General features: G+C 43.3%; 1 protein-coding gene across 2 annotated transcripts in view; it reads left to right on the top strand.

The window, feature by feature from the left end:
• Positions 1-2,088: 2,088 nt before the first annotated feature.
• Positions 2,089-22,267, top strand: part of MOCS2 (molybdenum cofactor synthesis 2) — a 29,420-nt gene continuing 9,241 nt past the window's right edge. Inside the window, exons 1-4 of one of the 2 annotated variants that reach the window (XM_082258832.1) lie at positions 2,089-2,142; positions 6,634-6,755; positions 11,685-11,820; positions 14,267-14,381. In XM_082258832.1, coding sequence (XP_082114958.1) covers positions 2,131-2,142; positions 6,634-6,755; positions 11,685-11,811 — 261 coding nt within the window. In that variant the 5' untranslated portion in view covers positions 2,089-2,130 and the 3' untranslated portion in view covers positions 11,812-11,820; positions 14,267-14,381. Of the gene's footprint in view, positions 2,143-6,633; positions 6,756-11,684; positions 11,821-14,266; positions 14,390-22,267 lie in introns of those variants that run through there. The other variant, XM_082258831.1, reaches the window with a different exon arrangement.

Genomic DNA, 22,267 nt, shown 5'->3' with positions numbered 1-22,267 from the left:
AAAAAAAGTTCTTAAAAATTGTCATTTTTGATAGAGAGCCAATTATTGGAAAAATTAAAAAAAAAAAAATTCTTTGGATTTAGTATCTGGGGTGTCTAAAAAGTGTACCTGTGAAGTTTTAGCTCTGTAGCATGTCCAGAACCATAAAAAAAAAAAGATCGTTTGTATTTTGTCACTTATAGAACAGGTTAGTGGCTTCTCGCTTTTCACACCTTGCCGGTTTAATAGCAGGCGTTTTTTTGGGCATTTTTTGGGTTCTTTGGAGGCAGGAAAAACATCTGAACTTGTGTATAAGGGTATATACACCACTATACACAAGTCAGGGGCGTAACTAGAACTTTCAGGGCCCAGGTGCAAGAAATCACTTTTTTTTAAAGTTTTGGATAGAGCAGAGAGGGATTAGTCCTCTTCCACTCCTCCATGATGACATCACGGAGCTGGTGGATGTTAGAGGCCTTGTGCTCCTCCACCTTCTGTTTGAGGATGCCCCACAGATGCTCAATGGGGGTTTAGGTCTTGAGACATGGCCAGTCCATCACCTTTACCCTCAGCTTCTTTAGCAAGGCAGTGGTTGTCTTGGAGGTGTGTTTGGGGTCATTATCATGTTGGAATATTACCCTGTGGCCCAGTCTCTGAAGTGAGGGGATCATGCTCTGCTTCAGTATGTCACAGTACATGTTGGCATTCATGGTTCCCTCGATGATCTCTAGATCCCCAGTGCCAGCAGCACTCATGCAGCCCCGGATCATGACACTCCCACCACCATGCTTGACTGTAGGCAAGACACACTTGTCTTTGTACTCCTCACCTTGTTGCCGCCACACACGCTTTACACCATCTAAAACCAAATAAGTTTCCAGCAATCCATGTCCTTAGTCTGCTTGTCTTCAGCAAACTGTTTGCGGGCTTTCTTGTGCATCATCTTTAGAAGCGGCTTCCTTCTGGCACGACAGCCATGCAGACCAATTTTGATGCAGTGTGCGGCTTATGGTCTGAGCACTGACAGGCTGACCCCCCACCCCTTCAACCTCTGCAGCAATGCTGTCAGCACTCATACATCTTCTTCCCAAAGACAACCTCTGGGTATGACACTGAGCACGTGCACTCAGCTTCTTTGGTCGACCATGGCGAGGCCTGTTCTGAGTGGAACCTGTCCTGTTAAACCGCTGTATGGTCTTGGCCACCGTGCTGCAGCTCAGTTTCAGGGTCTTGGCAATCTTCTTATAGCCTAGGCCACCTTTATGTAGAGCAACAATTCTTTTTTTCAGATCCTCAGAGAGTTCTTTGCCATGAGGTGCCATGTTGAACTTCCAGTGACCAGTATGAGAGAGTGAGAGCAATAACACCAAATTTAACACACCTGCTTCCCATTCACACCTGAGACCTTGTAACACTAACGAGTCACATGACAACGGGGGGGGGGGGGGAATGGCCAATTGGGCCCAATTCAGACATTTTCACTTAGGGGTGTACTCACTTTTGTTACCAGTGGTTTAGACATTAATGGCTGTGAGTTATTTTGAGGGGACAGCAAATTTACACTGTTATACAAGCTGTACACTCACTACTTTACATTGTAGCAAAGTGTAATTTCTTCAGTGTTGTCACATGAAAAGATCTAATAAAATATTTACAAAAAAGTAAGGGTGTACTCACTTTTGTGAGATACTGTGTATACATATATATATATATACTGTATTATAAATTATTTACTGGTTGTTTTGCTTTGTGATCCTGATAAAAAGATGCCCTTGGCTGCTGGAGAGGAGCAAACTTTGCTGAGACATTGGACAGTGTTGTGTGTGAGGTGTAAATGTTTGTATTGGTTGCTCTCCTCCAGCGCTGTGTACTATGAGAGATCCCGTGCTCCCAGCTGACAGTGTGGGTGGGAAGCGCTGCTGACCAATCACAGAGCAGATCACATCTCGCACTCCCTCGGTCTACCAATCAGCAGGCAGCTCACAATATGTTGTGAAGTCTCCAGCCTGAGTCCTCTTCCTGCTTGTCAGTGTGCAATGTGTAGCATGGTGTGCTGAGTGCAGTCTGCTGCATGTAATCCCTGTCTCCTGGCTTCCTGTGATCTCTGGCTCCCTGTCTCCTGGCTTCCTGTGATCCCTGTCCTCTGGCTTCATGACTTGTCAGGTAAGGGGGTGTATGGATGTGCAATATGTGTGTGTTGGAGTATGGAGCAGTGTACACAGGGAGGAGGAGGGGTCCCATGTGCTGAATGGCAATCAGAGTTTGGTTTCTGCTGACAGTCATGGGGTGAGAGCTCTGTGCAGATCTGGGAGAACTGGTTCATCTACAGCTTTCCCAAGTAGCCTGGCATAGAAAGATCCTTCCATCAACTCAACAAGAGATCTTCCCTAACTTCCCAAACATATCTGGACATTCTGGAGGAGATTTACTAAACCTGGAGCACACAGAATGCAGTGCAGTTGTGCATAGTAACCAATCAGCTTTCATGGTTTAGCCCCCGTTGACATGTCAAATCGCAGCCTATTGCCGGCAATGGCACTGTCCCAATCAATGCCACGCCACACCGATTTCCAGAAGTAGTTCCTGCACTACTTGTGGCAATTCCGGGGGCGATTTCAATAGACGTCTGTGTATAAACTGCATGGATGACTTTCAAATCGCCCCCGGACACGCACTGAAATGCAGCTTTGAAATTGTGCGAGTTCAGCTGAACTTGCACAATTTCCAATCTGCGTTGAGTGTTCAGTTTTTTTAGGCGGATCTGATCAGATCCTCCATGCATCCCTGTGGGGCAGCGGATGTCAGCGCAGACATGTCCGCTGACACCCGCTGCTATCCGATCTGATCCTGTCTGTGAAATACGGACGGATGGAAACCCTATTTTCTATCCGTCCTGGGGATGGGATCGGATGAGAGCGGACAGGCGGTCCGTTCTAATCCGATTCCCCCTTAGAGGACACCAAGGATTGACACCTCCCTCTCTGCACACTGAGCGTAGATGGAGCTGTCATCCGCCTGCTCAGCGGGGATCTGCGGATCGATCCCCCACTGAGCAGCACAGAGTCCGCCGACTGAGGCGGACCGTGTGAAAGGACCCTTATTAACAAAGTTTAATTGAGCAATCTGAAGTTAAAAGCTGATTGGTTACTATGCACAGCTGCACCAGATTCTGCAGTTTTAGCTTGGGTGCACACTGGTGCGATGCAGTAACCAGTGTGATTCCTGTGTGGGTTCCCGCATCGCATCTGATTCGCAGGCAGTTCACACTGCTCTCTGCGAACTTCTGTGGGTGTTAATGTAAAGTTAATGACACCCCACAATTGGTTTGCAGAATGCAGTGCAAACTGTGAAACGTACAGGAATTGGATCGCATGAGTGTGGACATCCATGCGATCCGATTTCAGTGCAGACCACAAAAAGGGTCCTTCACCATTTGGGTCCGAATGCAATGCGATATCAGCCATACAAACTGTATGGCTGAATTTGCATCGCACAGACATCACATGTGATCCCTGTGCGAATCACATGCGGTGTCTGGAATTGCATAAGTCTGAACTAGATCACTCCGCTGATCCCCGATGAGCAGGCGGATGACAGGTCTGTCTATGCTCACTGTGCAGAGATGGACCTGTCAGAGTCCCGCTCTCCTCCCTGGGGAGATCTGATGAAAGTGGACCGCCTGTCTGTTTTCATCTGATCCCATCCGATGCGATCCTCCAGACGGATTGAAAACACAGGTGAAACTCGAAAAATTTGAATATCGTGCAAAAGTTCATTTATTTCAGTAATGCAAATTAAAAGGGGAAACTAATATACGAGATAGACTCATTACATGCAAAGCAAGATAGTTCAAGCCATGATTTGTCATAATTGTGATGATTCTGGCTTACAGCTCATGAAAACCCAAAATCCACAATCTCAGTAAATTATAATAGTACATGCAATCAATAAAACAAGGAGTGTACATGGAACAATATCAGACCTCTGGAAAGTATAAGCATGCATATGCACTCAGGACTTGGTTTGGGCCCCTTTTGCAGCAATTACTGCCTCAATGCGGCATGGAATGGAGGCGATCAGCCTGTGGCACTGCTGCGGTGTTATGGAAGCTCAGGTTGCTTTGATAGCCGCCTTCAGCTCATCTACATAGTTGGGTCTGGTGTCTCTCATCTTCCTCTTGACAATGCCCCACAGATTCTCTATGAGGTTTAGGTCAGGCGATTTTGCTGGCCAATCAAGCACAGTAATCCCATGGTCATGTGACCAGGTATTGGTACTTTTGGCAGTGTGGGCAGGTGCCAAGTCCTGCTGGAAAATTAAATCAGCATCTCCACAAACCGGTCAGCAGAAGGAAGCATGAAGTGCTCTAGAATTAGAGACCAACACCAGCAGATGACACGGCTCCCCAAATCATTACTGACTGTGGAAAATGTTGCATTTTATTTGGAAATCAAGGTCCCAGAGTCTGGAGGAAGAGTGGAGAGGTAAATAATCCAAGTTACGTAAGGTCCAGTGGGAAGTTTCTAGAGTACGTGATGATTTGCAGAGCCATGTCATCTGCTGGTGTTGGTTTACTGTGTTTTATTAAGTCCAAAGTCAACGCAGCCCTCTAGCAGGAAATTCTAGAGCACTTCATGCTTCCCTCTGCTGACCAGCTTTATAGAGATGCTGATTTCATTTTCCAGCAGGACTTGGCACTGCCCACACTGCCAAAACCACCAATACCTGGTCACATGACCATGGGATTACTGTGCTTGATTGGCAAGCAAACTCTCCTTACCTGAACCCCATGGAGAATCTATGGGGCATTGCCAAGAGACAGATGAGAGACATGAGACCAAACAATGCAGAAGAGCTGAAGGCTGCTATTGAAGCATCCTGGTCTTCCATAACACCTCAGCAGTGCCACAGGCTGATCGCCTCCATTCCATGCCGCATTGAGGCAGTAATTGCTGCAAAAGGGGCCCAAACCAAGTCCTGAGTGCATATGCATGCTTATACTTTCCAGAGGTCTGATATTGTTCTATGTACACTCCTTGTTTTGATTGCATGTACTATTCTAATTTACTGAGATTGTGGATTTGGGGTTTTCATGAGCTGTAAGCCATAATCCTCACAATTATGACAAATCACGGCTTGAACTATCTTGCTTTCCATGTAATGAGTCTATCTCATATATTAGTTTCCCCTTTTAAGTTGTATTACTGAAATAAACCAACTTTTGCACGATATTCAAATTTTTCGAGTTTCACCTGTAGGGTTACCATCCATCTGGATTTCGTGGAGAGGATCGGATCAGATAACGGTAGGTGTCAGCAGACCTGTCACTGCTGACATCCGCCGCTTCATAGGGGAGACTGGAGGGTCCCATCAGGTCCGCCTAAAAAACTGATAGGCGGCCCTGATTGGAAAGCCCGTGTGAGAGTGTGTGGCTAGTTTGAACCGAGCCCTTGAGCATTAAAATGCAAGTGGCTGTAAAGCTGCCTGATCACTTCTACACTGCTGGGAATGGGCCACCCTCCAGTCTTGGAAATTTAATTATTAAGAATCAAGTAGTCCAGTTTTCAGCAAGAAGCTAATGTGTTTCAGCTTACAAAGCCTTAATCCTAGCTAGAGCTATGCTCTATACTGACCCACTTGGTTTTTAATAAACTCTGGGGATTATGTATGGACTCTAGCATTTACTTTTTTGAGTATCTTAGGAGGAAGGAAGGATAATTGGACTCCTCTTTTAAGGCATTGATGGTAACACGTGGCACCCCAGATGTTTTGAAACTACATTTCCCATGATGCTCAACTGCACTGCAGAGTGCATGAGGATCATGGGAAATGTAGTTCCAAAACATCTGGGGTGCCAAGGTTCACCATCACTGCTTTAAGTCCTTGCTCTTACAGGCAGGCAGTTTTACTGCCCCTCAACCACCTACTTAAATAAAAATATGCAGCCACATCAAAAATTAAAACCTCCATCGCATTGGGGGGGGGGGGAGCAGTACCACCTCTAAATGGGACCCATTCAAGTGAATAGGAGATACACCAAAACCAGGTACAATGCATGCGATTATGGTGCAAGATTTTCAGGATAAAAACAGTGAAAAGGTGACATATCTCTTTCCCAGCCATCTGTCAACTGCCTTCTGAAATACAATTCACCACGGTTCCCTTTTCAGAGGGAAAAATAGGGCCTTAGGGCTGGTCCACACCACAAAAACGCACTCCATATCCATTACAGATGCGTTGCTGCATGTGCATTTTTAAGTCGTTTGACGCATTCCGGTATGTTTTTGATGCGTTTCCTAATGCATTCCAGACTTTTTTTTTTCACTGTACTGGGGTTCGGTGAGTTTTTGATGCATGTTTTATCCGTTCTGGTGCATCCCAGTGCATTTTTGTTGTGTTTTACTGCGTTCCAGTACAGTCCAGTGCAGGAAAAATGCAGCATGTTCTACTTTATTTTTCTAAAACTGACCGCACTGGTGTGAACTGTGCCATTGGAAACCAAATAACCTACTTCCTATGCGTTTTTGATGCAGAAAAAAAAAATGTGTGGGCCTGCTTTTGGTATGAGCCGACCCTAAAAGCGTGTTTTTGCCACGCTTTATGTTTTAAAGTTGTCATGTCTACATTGTAAATGAGGTCCCTGTGTACCAACAGGTGGTAGTATTGTACTTTGCAAAAAGTTCCGAACTAGCTGGCATTCGATCTGAAAACATAACCGTCCCCCAAGAAACAACATCCAAGCAACTGTGGGAGAAAATCACTTCATTGCACCCAAGGTAAGAGAGCACAGACGTGATACCAGGACCCGAGCCATGGCACAGAACACCTCCCACTCCTATCAAGTCCAACTTTACTGATGAGTATTCAATACATTTTCTGTCTCCCTAACTTGCAGCTACAAGCACCAAATTGATAAGCTTGTCAAAGAAACAATAAATAAAGTGTGCCGTGCCTATATTGTAATATACGGTTTATAAAATTTGTGTATAAATAAACAATTAGCTGAGTCTATATTACCCACAATAGGTGAATGACTTTAAAAAGGTTGTACAACCTCAACTCTAAGAGCCGGTTCACACTGGGGCAACTTGTCAGGCGACCTGGTCGCCTGACAAGTCGCCTGCCATTGATTAGCACAGGACCCGTTCTAATAGGAGCAACACAAGTCGCTCCGACTTAGAAAAAGGGTCCTGTACTACTTGGGGGCGACCTGGAGCGACCTGCATTGACTTCAATGATATGAAGTCTGTGCAGGTCACCCGGCAAAGTCGGGTTGCGCCTATGTGAACCGGCACTAAAAAGTTGGGACGATGTGTAAAATCTGCATAAAAACAGAATGCGATGATTTGCAAATCTCATACACCCAGATTTTATTCACAATAGAAAATAGAAAACATATCAAATGTTTAAACTGAGAAAATGTACCATTTAAAAATAAATAAATAAAGTAATTTTGAAATTGATGGCAATAACACATCTCAAAGTTTTGGCAGGGCAACAAAAATCTGGAACAGTAAGTGGCACTAACACGGAAGAGCTGGAAGAACATTTTGCAACGTATTAGGTTACTTGTAACAGATCTGTAACATGATTGGGTATAAAAAGAGCATCTTAGAGAGTCAGAGTGCCTCAGAAGTAAAGATGGGCAGAGGTTCACCAATCTGTGAAAAGCTGCGTCTAAAAATTGTTATATAATTTCAGAATAATGTTCCTTAAAGTAAACATTTTTAAATATATCATCATCATCTACAGTACATAATATCAAAAGATTCAGAGAATCTGGAGAAATCTCTGTGCACATGAGACAATGCCGGAATGTAATCCTGGATGCCCTCCGATGGCACTGCAATAAATACAGGCATTATACTAAGATGGACATCACTGCATGGGCTCAGGGATACTCCCAAAAATCACTGTCTGTGAACATGCCTTGTGTCATGCCATCCAAAGATGCAAGTTCAAACTCTACCATGCAAAAAAGAAGCCATATTTAAACGTGATCCAGAAACGCAGCCAAAGCTCATTTACAATGGTCTGTTGCAAAGTTGAGAACTGTCCTTTGGTCAGATAATTTGAAATTTGACATTTTTTTTTTACAACCACGGGCACCTCATACTCTAGACTAAAGAAGAGAGGAACCTTATGGCTTGTTATCAGTACTCAGTTCAAAAGTCTGCAGCTCTGATGGTATGGGGGTGCATTTTTAATAGGCTATAGGTTTTAGAGCAGCATATGCTCCCATCCAGACAACATCTTTTCCAGGAAAGGCCTTGCATATTTCAGCAAGATAATGCTTAGCTGCATACTGCATCTATGACAACAGCATGGCTTCGTAGTAGAAGAGTCTAGGTGATTAATTGGCCCGCCTGCAGTCTAGACCTTTCACTAACTGAAAATATTTAGTGCATCTTCATCTTGGAAAAAAAAATGAAAAAGTAGATCCTGGACTGTTCAACAGTTAGGATCCTTTATTGGGCAAGAATGGGAAAACAAAGTAAAAAGAATCCGCGCTAAGGAAAAGAAGGGTCAGGCTGCAGCCCACCTCAAAATATAACCCTGAATGGGATATATGATGGATCAAATCTGGGGGGGTGTGAGGTAGTTGGCGCTGCCTGTGTTATGTCAGGAGCTCCTGATGACAGCACTCTGACGAAATGCGTAGAGCATAACCACGTCACTTCCGCTTTTCGTTTGGAACGCACATCCGGCGGTTGGAACGCACTGCGTTCCGGAAGTCTACCGCTATACGAGGAGGTTGCGGCTCCTATGACATGCATGCTCATGTACCACTAATATTATGTGAGTACCTATTTTAAACCTTAATAAAGAACATATTGAGTTACAATACTTCACTATATGAGGCATTCTTTTCCTTTATATATGATCTGGATGTACCCTCTAATGCTTTTTGGATACCGATGCCCATTGATCCCATTGAGTCCAAGACACTATTCTTGAGAGATGATCTGATTGGAGAACCACAGCTAATGATATCAGTGCCCAGGACCCCTGCCATACAGGAGTAAACCCCATTATTTAGTACACGCTGGTCACCTCTGTAGGGGTACATAGCTCTGGTAAGTGCGGGCTGTACTGAGAGGGGAGCAAAAGATTACTCACCCGCACGTCCACTCCAGATCACCTCAAGAAATCACTCAATTCAATTCCTTGGACTTTTGCACTGAATATTATTATATGGACTTTTAATCATTACCCCTAGTCACCAAATAATTTACCAATATATATCACTACCCCCCTTTTGTGTTTTTTGGCTAACCCACAAGCCAGTGGACACAGTGGGTTCACAGCCACACCAGTCACTTTAATACCATACCTGGCACTTTATCCAGCAATTTAAAGCGGAGTCCCGGCCTCGGGGGTCAATTTGAGCTAAAAATACCCCCGGGACAGTCAGGGCTAGTACATTCCATAATGGATAGCCTCTGAACTGTCCCAGGTCGCACTTACCTGTAAGAAGAAATACTTACCTTGAAAATTTCTTCTCCAGCGCTGCCATCTCAGGTGTGGGCAGCCGAAGCTGCAGCGTCCCTCTTCGTGTCCTCTTCGTGACGTCGGAGTCCCACAATGCACTGCACCGGCCCCTCTCGTCACTTCCGGTGCATGCACGGCATCCCTGCACGGCATGTCCAGAAGCTGTTTAGCAGTGAATACCGCACCTGCACCGGAAGTGACGAGCGGGGCCGGTGCAGGCGCATCGATTCCTGGGAGCGATAACGTTCAGCTCCCAGGAATCATCTCAAACTGGAAGTGACGGCGCGGGCCGCGGCTGAAGAGGGAGGAAGTGGAAGGAAGGTGAGTATATTTTCTTCTATAATAAGGTAAGTAAACAAAAAAAAAATCGCCAGTATCCATTTCTTTTTCAGCTTCCCTTTAGCAAGCGGATGGCCCAAAATTGATTTTATTGATTTTCAGGCCGGAACTCCACTTTAATTTCTTCAAATGTATTACTCACCCACTACCCTTTATATTTTATCCCACCTTTATCATAAATAGACTCTTTATTGTTCGTACTAATTTATCGATTTTGTTATATCAATTTTTGCACTACCACCTTGCACTTTCATTCACCTGAGCCACCTTGATTTTTATATTTTTATATTTTTTGATTTTTTAACAATACCACCAAGTACTCTTTCAGGCATAACCACCTGTCACATTAATGCACTATTTGCACTTTATATTTATGCCTTTGTATTCATGGTTTATGTGTTATTATCTATCTAATGTGATTTTTATTATCATGTGCTAACAATATATGAGGTATACACACCTACTTATTAGACCTTGATTGACATAACACAGGCAGCGCCAACTACCTCACACCCCCCAGATTTGAAGAATGGGAAAACATTCCTGTCCCAAAACTCAAGCAACTGGTGTCTTCAGTTCCCAGATGTTTACAGCGTGTTATTAAAAGAAAAGGGGATGCTACACTGTGGTAAACATGGCCCTGTCCCAAGCTTTGTGACATGTTGCTGCGATCATTTTCAAAATGACCCTTCCCCCCCCTAAAATGGTACATTTTCTCAGTTTAAACATGGGTTAGTATTCAGGATCACCCTTAAACTTAAATTAACTAAAATAAATAAATGACACCACACCTTTCTTTTTTGTTGGAATAAAAATTCTTTAGGCCGCGGCCATTTATTATTTGCAATAAAACATAAATAAATATTTAAAATATAACAATATCTGAAATACTGTAAGCCGCCCGATCACCAAGATCCGGGTGCCATTAAAATGACACATCATCAAAACTTTATCCATATCATATTACTGATATATATATAAACATAATGTCCCCCTTTGCAAAAAAAAGTGACCCTCAAATAATAAATTTAGCCGCGACATCCAAGGGAGGGGGGGGGGGGGGAAGCTGAAGTTCTCTTCTTGGTCTTCTCAGCGATGACTGAATAAAAAAGGCGGCAGCGAGCCCCTTAAATAGCCCAATACTGAACCAGAATCAACTGGTTTATGGCTCTAAACCTGCTAATTTGAGCGGGAAGATGACTGTTCCACAAAATCTCCCCAGATACAGGGCTAAGAATTGGGCGGGAAAACCCCGCAGTTCAAAAAACTCCCTAGCTACAGCCCTATAATGAGCGGGAAAATAGACTCAGGAGGGCCAGGTCAAAAGTTCATATGACCTCTGTAACCCAGGCCTACCTCAGCCTAAACCTAGCACCTACTAATATTCCTCAATAGGCCTAACTTAATTTGTACATTAACTGCCCTGTTAACTAACCCATGGGGAAAATAAAGGCATAAAAAAATGCCCATTTTCCTTACATTTATTATTATTATTATTATTATTATACAGGATTTATATAGCGCCAACAGTTTGCGCAGCTCTTTACAATATGAGGGAAGACAATACAGTTACAATACAGGAGGGATTAGAGGGCCCTGCTCGTTAGGGTTTACAATCTAGAAATGTTTTTTAATACAATTTCTCTTGTGAATAAAATATGGGTTTATAAGACTAACAAATCATTGCATTCTGTTTCTATGTAGTATTTAGGAGCGTCCCATCTTTTTGGCGAAAGCCTTTGTGATCTAGCTCTAAGTGGGGTTTTTGCAAATATGAATACAGGATTTATTGTAAAAATGAAAAAAAATATTTATCTATACAATGTATTAAATTTGGATGATTCCTTTAATGTAACAGTTACTTTTCTATACAGGCTTCGCATTATTCAGGATTTTGTGGTCCTCGCTATCCGTCAGGAATATGTTGCCATTGGTGATGAGGTCATAAGATTGAACCCTGGGGACGAAGTTGCTGTCATTCCTCCTGTCAGTGGTGGTTAGAACTCTGAGGTACGTAATGTCTGCGTTACTAAAGCTGAATACAAGTTATATGTCAAGATATAATAGGCAGTGCATTCTCATTTAAATCTTGGAGTCCTTTGTATATTTGATCTAGAGTTGTGTAATCCAGCATAACACCATGCCTGCTCTTTTCCTTTGTGTAGGAGCTTCCTTTAATAAAGACCGGTCACTGATGCTCTCTCTCCTTCTGTAGGGTGACTGGTCTTGTCTCCGCCCCCTCCTGTAGCTTTCTGCAGGCAGCCTGTAGTGGTTAGAGCCTCCTGTGTCCCTCCCACAGGTCTGCTCTCAGCACAGGCTATATGCAGCACAGTGATAATGTCACTGCTACTTTTATATATTGCTGGGTTGCAAAGGCATTTAGTGCACATAGTGCATTTATGTTCTTTATGGCCATTGAGATATATTTTAACATTATTTGTGCCTGGAGTAAAAACAGCTATGAAGATTAAAGTGTTACTAAACCTACAACAGTAAAATCAGTCTGTATATGCAGTAAAGCATGCTTGTTATACCCACTGTGGAACCTAAGGGGTTAATTCTCCACATTGTGTAAAAAGGCTATTTGATCCTGTCTCCTCTGATCCTCCCCTTCTTCCACTGTCCCCAATAACAGAGCCTTGGGGGCAAGCTGCACATGCTCAGTTTTGTGTGTATTGCTAGAGGGTTTTTTCTGGGGAGAGTGGCCATATGCTGATCACAGGCAATCAGCACTTTCCAGACAGAGGGTCGGGGTCCTGCAGCCTGATTGGACAGTCAACCAGAATGAAAACTCCTCCTAGAAGCTTTAACCAGACACTGACAGAAGTCACAAGGCTGCTATATACTGCTGATGAGAAAAGGTATTTAGCAGTTTATATTTAGTAAAATAATTGCATTTCCATATTCTGTGTACTGTGGGTGACCAGATATAGTGAATGCAGACTTCTGGGTTTAGTAACACTTTAACAAAGTGTCTTTAGAGCAAAACCTTTTCAGATCGATAACATTATTCCTCATTCACATGAGCGGTACAGTTTACTGCCATCTGAAAGTGATCTCCGATGAATGGCTTTTCAGAGGTAGTTGAGCAAAGGTTTGCAGATGTTCAGGAGGGGATACTGCTGCCTCCTCAATGACTTTTTTCCCAGTCCTAAGTGGAATTTCTCTTATGATCATTTATAGACACAGTTCTTCTGATTCTTGACTATGAGTTTATAGCGCCACCTGCAGGAGTACAGGACACTAGCTATAAAAATACCATTGCAGTACTATGTCTCAGTCAAGTGCTGATCTCAAAGGTTTACATACTCTTTAACCACTTGGCATCCTTAAGCCATTTTACTCATAGCTACAGCTAATTTAGTACAATCTGTGCTTGATTAGCTATAGTGAAGGGCTGCGGAGACATTGATGGTCTCCCTGATGTTTCCATAAAGAGTACCGGTCAGCTGCTCAGTGCTATCACATAGGGGGCTTGCCCACTTGTGATAGCAATAAAGTTAAATTGGGAAAAAAGTGATAAAAAATTAAATTGTAATAAATATAACTTTAAAAAAATGTTTAAAGCAAGTCTCCCAATCCTGTCTTGAGCATGCATACAATGCAAGTAGGGCCTGCACACAGATGTATCCAGGGATTGTGCCATACGTGTGTGGTATCACCAAGTACATCGGAGTGAGAGCTATAATTCAAAGTTAATTCTAAAGTGATCATTTGTAAATGCTTTTACAGGCAAGCACAGTCTTGAAATGTCTGGTATCTATCTACTCGATGCAACTCCGTCTTTTTTTATTTCACCAAAAGATGGGTATCCTATTGTGTTTGTGTGTACCAAAATACATTTTAGTGTATTTTTTTTCTAAATATATGTATTTGATTAATAGTTGTGTAATTATCATGTGAGGAAAAAAATTGCGCCTAACACTATTTTATTCTACAGGGCCTCTGTTTTTCAGAAAATGTATAATTTTTGGGGGATTTAATCTTCCAGCAAAAAATGCTGATCTAAATGTGTGTGAAAAATGAAAAAAAGAAGTGATTAAAGTAGAACTCCAAGATTTTTATTTTATTTTGGAAAGCGCAATCCAAAAATGTATCAGATTTTTTTTTGTTTTTTTTTGCCTTCTGTGTCTCATTGTTGAGATTTCCCATCACTTCCTGTCCCATAGCTAAAACAGGAAGTAAGAGGAAACCTCTCCAAATTAAAGGAATTCATTGAACCCCCCCCCCCCCCCCAGGTCACCAGAACTAGTGTGCCCATTTGAAGATAATGGTAAACAGGACAAATTAGAGAGGGTGAATCTCCCTAATGGGAACACAGACAACTATAACAACCTAATAGGTATTCCAATCCATCTCCACTCTATCCAAAACTAAAAAAAAAGCTTTGTCTTCAGTGATACTTTTAAATTAAACGTTTCAGTGTCCTAATGTTTTTTTTCCCATTATTTTGCAGCCGCTATGGGGGATAGTGAGGAGCCTCAAGACTTCATTAGAGTGTCATCAGGAAAGCTTTCAGCGGATGAACTGTCTCAGTTGGTGGTTTCTCCTAGCTGTGGGGCGGTATCCCTGTTTATAGGTACTTGGCTTTATAGGTTCTGCCGTTTTATAAATGTACTCTAAGCCCCCGTTCACATCCACATGATTTGACAGCTCAAATTGCATGACAAATCGCAGCCTATTGCCAGCAATGGCACTGTCTCATTTGGTGCGATGCCGACTTTGCAGCGCTGCACTAATTTCTAAAAGTAGTTCCTGCACTACTTTTGGTGACCTCAGAAGGGCATGGACCCGAACAGATGTTTTTCAAGTCGCCTCCGAAGTCGAACTGAAATGTGGTTTTGAAATTGGAGTTCAGATGACAGGGCCGCTGATGGGGGGGAACCACTGGTCCTCTTGTGGGGGGCCCGAGCACACGGGGCCCACATAGGAATGGGGATTTGTGATGAACCACATTTACAGAAAGGTTCCTCCAGCAGCTAAAAGCTGATCTATCCCCCTCTCTCTGCTGCCAGCTTTTATCTGCTGAGAGAGAGACAGTTGTCACTCACTAATCCCCCTACCTGTGTGCCCTCCCAGCCCTGGCTCTAATGTTAGCTCTGCCAGGTGAGTTTCTTATCTCTGTAACTTTGTTTCTCTCCCTGCAGTTCTTCCTATACTCCTTTCCCCAGCCTGTATATTTTTTTTATCTCTCTCCCCCATTGCTCTGTCTTCCTGACTCAGTGACAGCTGATCAGCTGCATACCCATGGGGTGAAGAATATACTGTTACACCAGTTCCATAGCTGCTTGTTATCCTGTCCCAGTGAACTTTAGTGTGCTTTATGTAGCTGGGCTTCCCACTCCTCTCCCCTAGACTGCTTCCTGATCTTTGCAACTTTGCTTCTTCTCCCCTTCACTGTCAGTTCCCTCTGCATCCTTGTATCATCTCCTTCTATTTAACCATTTACTAACTGATCTGGCAATAGTAAATGTCCTTTTTTATCTTTTAACTACAGGTAAGTCTATAATAGGACTTACATGTAGGTTCAGTGAAATATCTCCTAAATGGAGCAGCCTGTGATAGCACCAGCACATGTGGAGTAAATTAAATAAGAGGATCAATGTGCTACCCAGAGGGGTTTGATAGGAGTAAATCAATTCCAAAAAATCAAATAGATCAAATAATAAATGTGAAAAATAAAAAATATAGAAAAAGCTGCCAATCTAAATCGGTGTCCCCACCGCGAATTGATACGTGTATGGTGTAGAAAATCGGCGCTAATTCAAATCATAAATAAATGTGATACACTCTGTGACAATAACGATGTCCACCACTGTGGATAGTGCTCTATGTGATTAAACCTGATGCAAAAAATTCGAAGTAAAATCAATCCTCAATATAAAACTGTAAAAGCGAGCCTATACACAGAAGATCTTCAGTGGATGACTCCGAAAAGACTGTGCATAAATAAAGTCCTCAATTAAATAAATAGTGTGTCAATCCCAAGGAAATATATATATATATATATATATATATATATATATATATATATATATATATATATATATATATATATATATATATATAATGCAATCACAAAATCAATGCAATCGATGAAAAAAGGGCGATGATCAATATAATCGTTGATGACTGATATGTGATGAAAAAATTCCTAAAAATATATAAAAAGTTGTGTATAAAAATATAAGTATCTGAGAAAATCCCACAGTGTCCAATATACAATCAAAGATGAATGAAATAAATCTTCAAAGGATCAACCAATCGTAAAAGTATCTTTGCGACTGGTGAGTATCTTTGCGACTGGTGAGTATCCTTGCGACTGGTGAGTATCTTGCGACGGGTGAGTATCCTTGCGACGGGTGAGTATCCTTGCGACGGGTGAGTATCCTTGCGACTGGTGAGTATCCTTGCGACTGGTGAGTATCCTTGCGACTGGTGAGTATCCTTGCGACTGGTGAGTACCCTTGCGACTGGTGAAGTAGCTTGCGACTGGTGAGTATCTTTGCGACTGGTGAGTATCTTTGCGACTGGTGAGTATCCTTGCGACTGGTGAGTATCCTTGCGACTGGTGAGTATCCTTGCGACTGGTGAGTATCCTTGCGACTGGTGAGTATCTTGCGACTGGTGAGGATCTTGCGACTGGTGAGGATCCTTGCGACTGGTGAGTATCTAGTGACTGGTGGGTACCCCAGGTTTTGTACCAGGGAAGTTAGAGGTAGTGTAGGTAAGGAAGAGCAGGTTGTTAATATTATCCCCATAGAGTAGTGGGTAATAATGTCCGACAGGATTGGGGATGCCACTCAGTGCACTTCTTGCGGCATGTATGCGTTCCTTGATGAAACAATCGAGGACGAATACTGCTGTGCAAGATGTGAGCGACTTGTTGCTCTGGAAGCCCACATCGTGGATCTAGAGAACACAGTGACAAGACTGCGTGGCATCTACAACCTGAAAAGGAGCTTGGACATTACCCAGCAGGCGCTGGCAGGGGTCAGCATAGAGGAGGGAGGAATAGAGGAGACGCAAGCAGCAGAGGTACGCAGCTGGGTGACTGTTAGGAATGTTAGGGGGAGGAGAGTCAGGGAGGCCAGTCCTGAGTTGGTAGACCCTAACATGTTTGCTGAGTTGCAGGTTGAGGGGGATATCAACTCAGGGGTGGCAGAGCTGGAGCATGCGCCCTCCCCCAGCTGCCAGGGGAGGGACGGCTCCAGGAAGAAGGGGGGCCGTAACGCAGGAAAGAGACAGGTTGTGGTAGTTGGGGACTCAATTATCAAGAGGACAGAGAGGGAAATCTGTAAAAAAGATCTCGTGAACCGAACAGTTTGTTGTTTACCGGGCGCCCGAGTTCGGCACATCGCAGATCTGGCAGACAGATTGTTGGGCGGGGCTGGGGATGACCCAGCGGTCATGGTGCATGTGGGCACTAATGACAAAGTTAAAGGTAGGTGGAGGATCCTTAAGAACGATTTCAGGGACTTAGGTAATAGATTGAGGAAAAGGACCTCCAAGGTGGTTTTCTCTGAAATACTGCCTGTACCTCGAGCCACACAGGAGAGGCAGAAGGAGCTTAGGGAAGTTAACAAGTGGCTGAGGAATTGGTGTAGGAAGGAGGGGTTTGGGTTCCTGGAGAACTGGGCTGACTTCTCAGTCGGCTACCGGCTCTTTAGTAAGGATGGGCTGCACCTTAATGGGGACGGTACAGCTCTTTTGGGGAGAAAGATGGCCACCGAGTTGGAGGGGCTTTTAAACTAGGAGACGGGGGGGGAGGGCTCAGAAGTAGAATCAGTCAGGAGGGAGCAGAGGACTGAAGGCAGTTGTAGGGTCAACAGCGACAGTAGGTCAACAACATCAATTGGCGGGTCTGTGCGGGAGAACAGCAGACCAAACAGAAATAAACAAAACCGCCAATCACGTTTAACTTCCGTAAAACTAAGAGGGGTATATGCTAATGCCAGGAGCCTAGCTAATAAGATGGATGAGTTGGAAATGTTAGTACATGAGGAAGACATAGACCTTGTGGGAATAGCGGAGACTTGGTTCGACCCCTCACATGACTGGCTGGCCAATATCCAAGGGTATTCGGTGTACCGGAAGGACAGGGTTGGTAAAAGAGGGGGAGGGGTATGTCTCTATGTCAAGAACAATATAAAGGTGCTAGAAAGGAGTGACATTACGGATGGGATGAGCATGGATTTAGAATCTGTGTGGGTTGAACTCGATAGGGAAGAAGATAAGGGAAAAGTAGTTGTGGGGGTTTGCTATAGGCCACCTAACCAAGGGGAGGAGGTAGAGCTGGAATTTTTAGCACTAATAGGTAAAGCGGCAAAACTAGGATCAGTCATCATATTGGGGGACTTCAATTATCCCGACATTGACTGGGAAGAGGGGACTGCACACTCGCATAAGGCCCGGCTATTCACGGAAACCTTACAGGATAACTACATGTCGCAGTTGGTGGATTCCCCTACTAGAGAGAATGCTATCCTGGATCTATTGATCACTAATGACCCAGACATAATCTCGGAGGTAGGAGTCCAGGACAACCTGGGCTCTAGCGATCACAGGATGATCACATTTAGTATAAATAACAATATAAAAAGGCAAGTGGGGAACATAAGAACCCTAAACTTCAGAAGGGCAGACTTTCCAAAGTTGTACTCATTGATGGAAAGGGTAAACTGGGACCAAACCCTGGGATCACTGACCACAGAGGAAAAATGGGAATGCTTTAGAACAATATTAAGCAAAGGCATCTTGCAGTGCATTCCTATGGGGAATAAATTTAGAAGAGACAAAGCCAAACCTGGCTGGCTAAACCGTAGCGTTAAAAAACTTATTAGGGGAAAAAAATTGGCCTTCAAGAAATATAAATCAGAGGGCACAGTATCGGCCTTCCAGCAATACAAGGAGGAAAATAAGAAGTGTAAACACGAAATCAAGATGGCTAAAATCAACTTTGAGAGACAAATAGCGGAGGATAGTAAAAAAAACCCAAAGAAATTCTTTAAATATATCAACAGCAAAAAAACTAGGGCAGTGCATATTGCACACATAATTAACGATGATGGGAGGATGGTTACAGAGGACACTGAAAAAGCAACCGTGCTGAATTCTTTTTTCTCGTCAGTTTTTACGCAGGAAAAGGAAGGGTACACTGACCATGACTGTATGGTTAGTAGTAATACACAGGACTTGCCACTATGGCTAACAGAGGGGGAAATCAGGGAAAGACTGGATAAACTTAACACAAACAAATCACCAGGCCCGGATGGCGTACATCCGAGAGTGCTCAAGGAACTCAGTATGGTTATATCTAGACCACTGTTCCTGATCTTTGCTGACAGTATTAGGACAGGAGATGTACCAGGGGATTGGAGGAAGGCTAACGTGATTCCGATATTCAAAAAGGGCCAGAGACATATCCCGGGAAATTATAGGCCTGTCAGTCTGACATCAATAATATGTAAACTTTTGGAGGGGATGATAAGGGACTATATCGTAGAGTATGCTAAAGACAACAACATCATCAGTAGTAACCAGCACGGGTTTACAAATGGGCGTTCTTGTCAAACCAATCTCTTAGCATTCTACGAGGAAGTGAGCTGTGAGCTAGATAGGGGGAGACCAGTGGATGTGGTGTACTTGGATTTCGCTAAGGCGTTTGATACAGTTCCCCACAAGCGCTTAATTTATAAAATAAGGTCTGCAGGTATCGACAGCAGGGTTTGCTCTTGGATACGGAATTGGCTAAAAGGCCGTGTCCAAAGGGTAGTAATAAACAGCGCATACTCAGACTGGTCTGAGGTAGTAAGCGGGGTGCCCCAGGGCTCAGTCCTGGGACCAACCTTGTTCAATTTATTCATAAACAGCATTGAGGAAGGGATCAGTAGTTCGTTATCAGTTTTTGCAGATGACACAAAATTGGCCAGGGCAATAACTGCACAGCATGAAGCAGATATCCTACAGAATGACCTGGACAAAATTACGGAGTGGGCAACGACATGGCAAATGAGGTTTAATGTGGAGAAGTGTAAGGTTTTGCACTTGGGGACCAAAAACATAAAAACACAATACACGTTAGGAGGGGAACCCTTGGGGGAATCAAAAATGGAGAAAGATTTGGGAGTCTTAGTTGATGATAGATTAGGCAACAGCATGCAATGCCAAGCGGCAGCTTCCAAAGCCAACAGAATATTAGCATGCATAAAGAAAGGGATGTATTCCAGAGATAAGACTATAATCCTTCCACTTTATAAAACTCTGGTCCGACCGCATCTGGAGTATTCTGTCCAGTTCTGGTCGCCAGTCCTCAGGAGGGATGTGTTGGAGCTGGAGAAAGTCCAGAGAAGGGCAACTAAACTGATTAGGGGGTTGGAGGACCTTACCTATGAAGAGCGGCTGCAATCGCTCGATTTATTTTCCCTGGAGAAAAGACGTCTGAGAGGGGACATGATAGCAATTTATAAATATCTTAATGGGGATCTCAGCTTAGAAGAAAAGCTGTTCATTCGAAGGAATTGCATGAGGACTCGAGGACATACAATGCGATTAGAGGAGAAGCGTTTTAACCTCAGGCAACGTGGGGGGTTCTTTACTGTTAGGGCTACAAGATTGTGGAATTGTCTACCACAAGAGGTGGTTTCTGCGGGTAGTATGGTGACTTTCAAAAGACTCTTAGACTTACATCTCAAGGATCAGGAGATTGAGGGCTATGTTAGATGATTACAGTCACACACACCTACACAGGTTGAACTGGATGGACTATTGTCTTTATTCAACCTCGCCTACTATGTAACTATGTAACTATGTAAAATATAACATCAATAATTTGGATATCGATCCAATCTCCAACAAACAGGTGTGTAGTGGCCGCTTACCTCCCATATTGCCTCCCAATATTGTGCAGCTGAAGCATATTGTGCAGCTGAAGATCGTTACTGCATTGGGAAATCGATGTACTGTGAACATCAGTGATTACATGCCCGCAAGAGAGGAGAGAGGTCGGAAGCCCATTTCAAAGGAAAGCAATCGGCTTGTTTGGATTACACACATGTGCAGATATTGTGTGTGGGAGGTAAGCGGCCACTACACACCTGTTTGTTGGAGATTGGATCGATATCCAAATTATTGATGTTATATTTTACGATTGGTTGATCCTTTGAAGATTTATTTAATTCATCTTTGATTGTATATTGGACACTGTGGGATTTTCTCAGATACTTATATTTTTATACACAACTTTTTATATATTTTTAGGAATTTTTTCATCACATTTCAGTCATCAACGATTATATTGATCATCGCCCTTTTTTCATCGATTGCATTGATTTTGTGATTGCATTATATATATATATATATATATATATATATATATATATATATATATATATTTCCTTGGGATTGACACACTATTTATTTATTTGAGGACTTTATTTATGCACAGTCTTTTCAGAGTCATCCACTGAAGATCTTCTGTGTATAGGCTCGCTTTTACAGTTTTATATTGAGGATTGATTTTACTTTGAATTTTTTGCATCAAGTTTAATCACATAGAGCACTATCCACAGTGGTGGACATCGTTATTGTCACAGAGTGTATCACATTTATTTATGATTTGAATTAGCGCCGATTTTCTACACCATACCAGCACATGTGCACTACGCTCTCAATGGATGACCTACAAACCTACAATCCAATGAGAGAGCTGTGCTGTGACCATGACACCCGCGCTCATGTGTGTGAGTTACATCATCGCAGTTTGTCCAAACAACTGGAGCCCAAGAACCCAGAGAGAAGACCAGACGAAGATGGAATCCCTCTTAGTAGTGACAGAACACCGCTGGAGAGATCTGTTTTTTTTTTTTTTAAGTTAGAAAAATATAATTAGGGGCTCATTACCACCGATACTCTGGCTGTGTGAAGGAGGGGTTTGGGCTGGAGCCATCTGTCATTTTATGGGGATGCAGTGCCTGTATGAACACAGCCGCAGGCCCTAATTGGACAGGTGTGCAGGCGAGTGGCCCCCAAATGCACACTGTCTGTGTTCAGGCTGTACACCTGCACCCCCACGCCTGTCAAATTAGGACCTGCAGCTGTGTTCGTATAGCTCCTGGTGGCTTAAGCCACATAAATGAACCACAGATTCACACTGTACAGACCACAGCACCCATGTGCATGAGCCCCAACACCTCCCCCACACACACACAGAGATTTATCTATCAACTCAGTTTCATCTTTTAGATTTAGCAGGAATTAAGTGAGTTTTGTTGTATTTGTGTCTGCTTGTAATGATTTTATTGTATTTTTATCAAAATATAGCTTTAATATTTTCTTGGGGGGCCTTGTCAGGTAGTCTGTACGGGGCCCCACAATTTCTATCAGCAGCCCTGTCAGAAGAAGTCGCACAATTTCAAAGTTGCGTTCAGTGTGAACGAGGCCTAAAAGAAGAAAACAC

The sequence above is a fragment of the Pelophylax lessonae genome (assembly GCF_965119305.1).
Source record: "Pelophylax lessonae genome assembly, chromosome: 1".
In the NCBI taxonomy this organism is placed as follows: Eukaryota; Metazoa; Chordata; class Amphibia; order Anura; family Ranidae; genus Pelophylax; species Pelophylax lessonae.
This window is presented reverse-complemented; position numbering and strand designations above follow the sequence as displayed.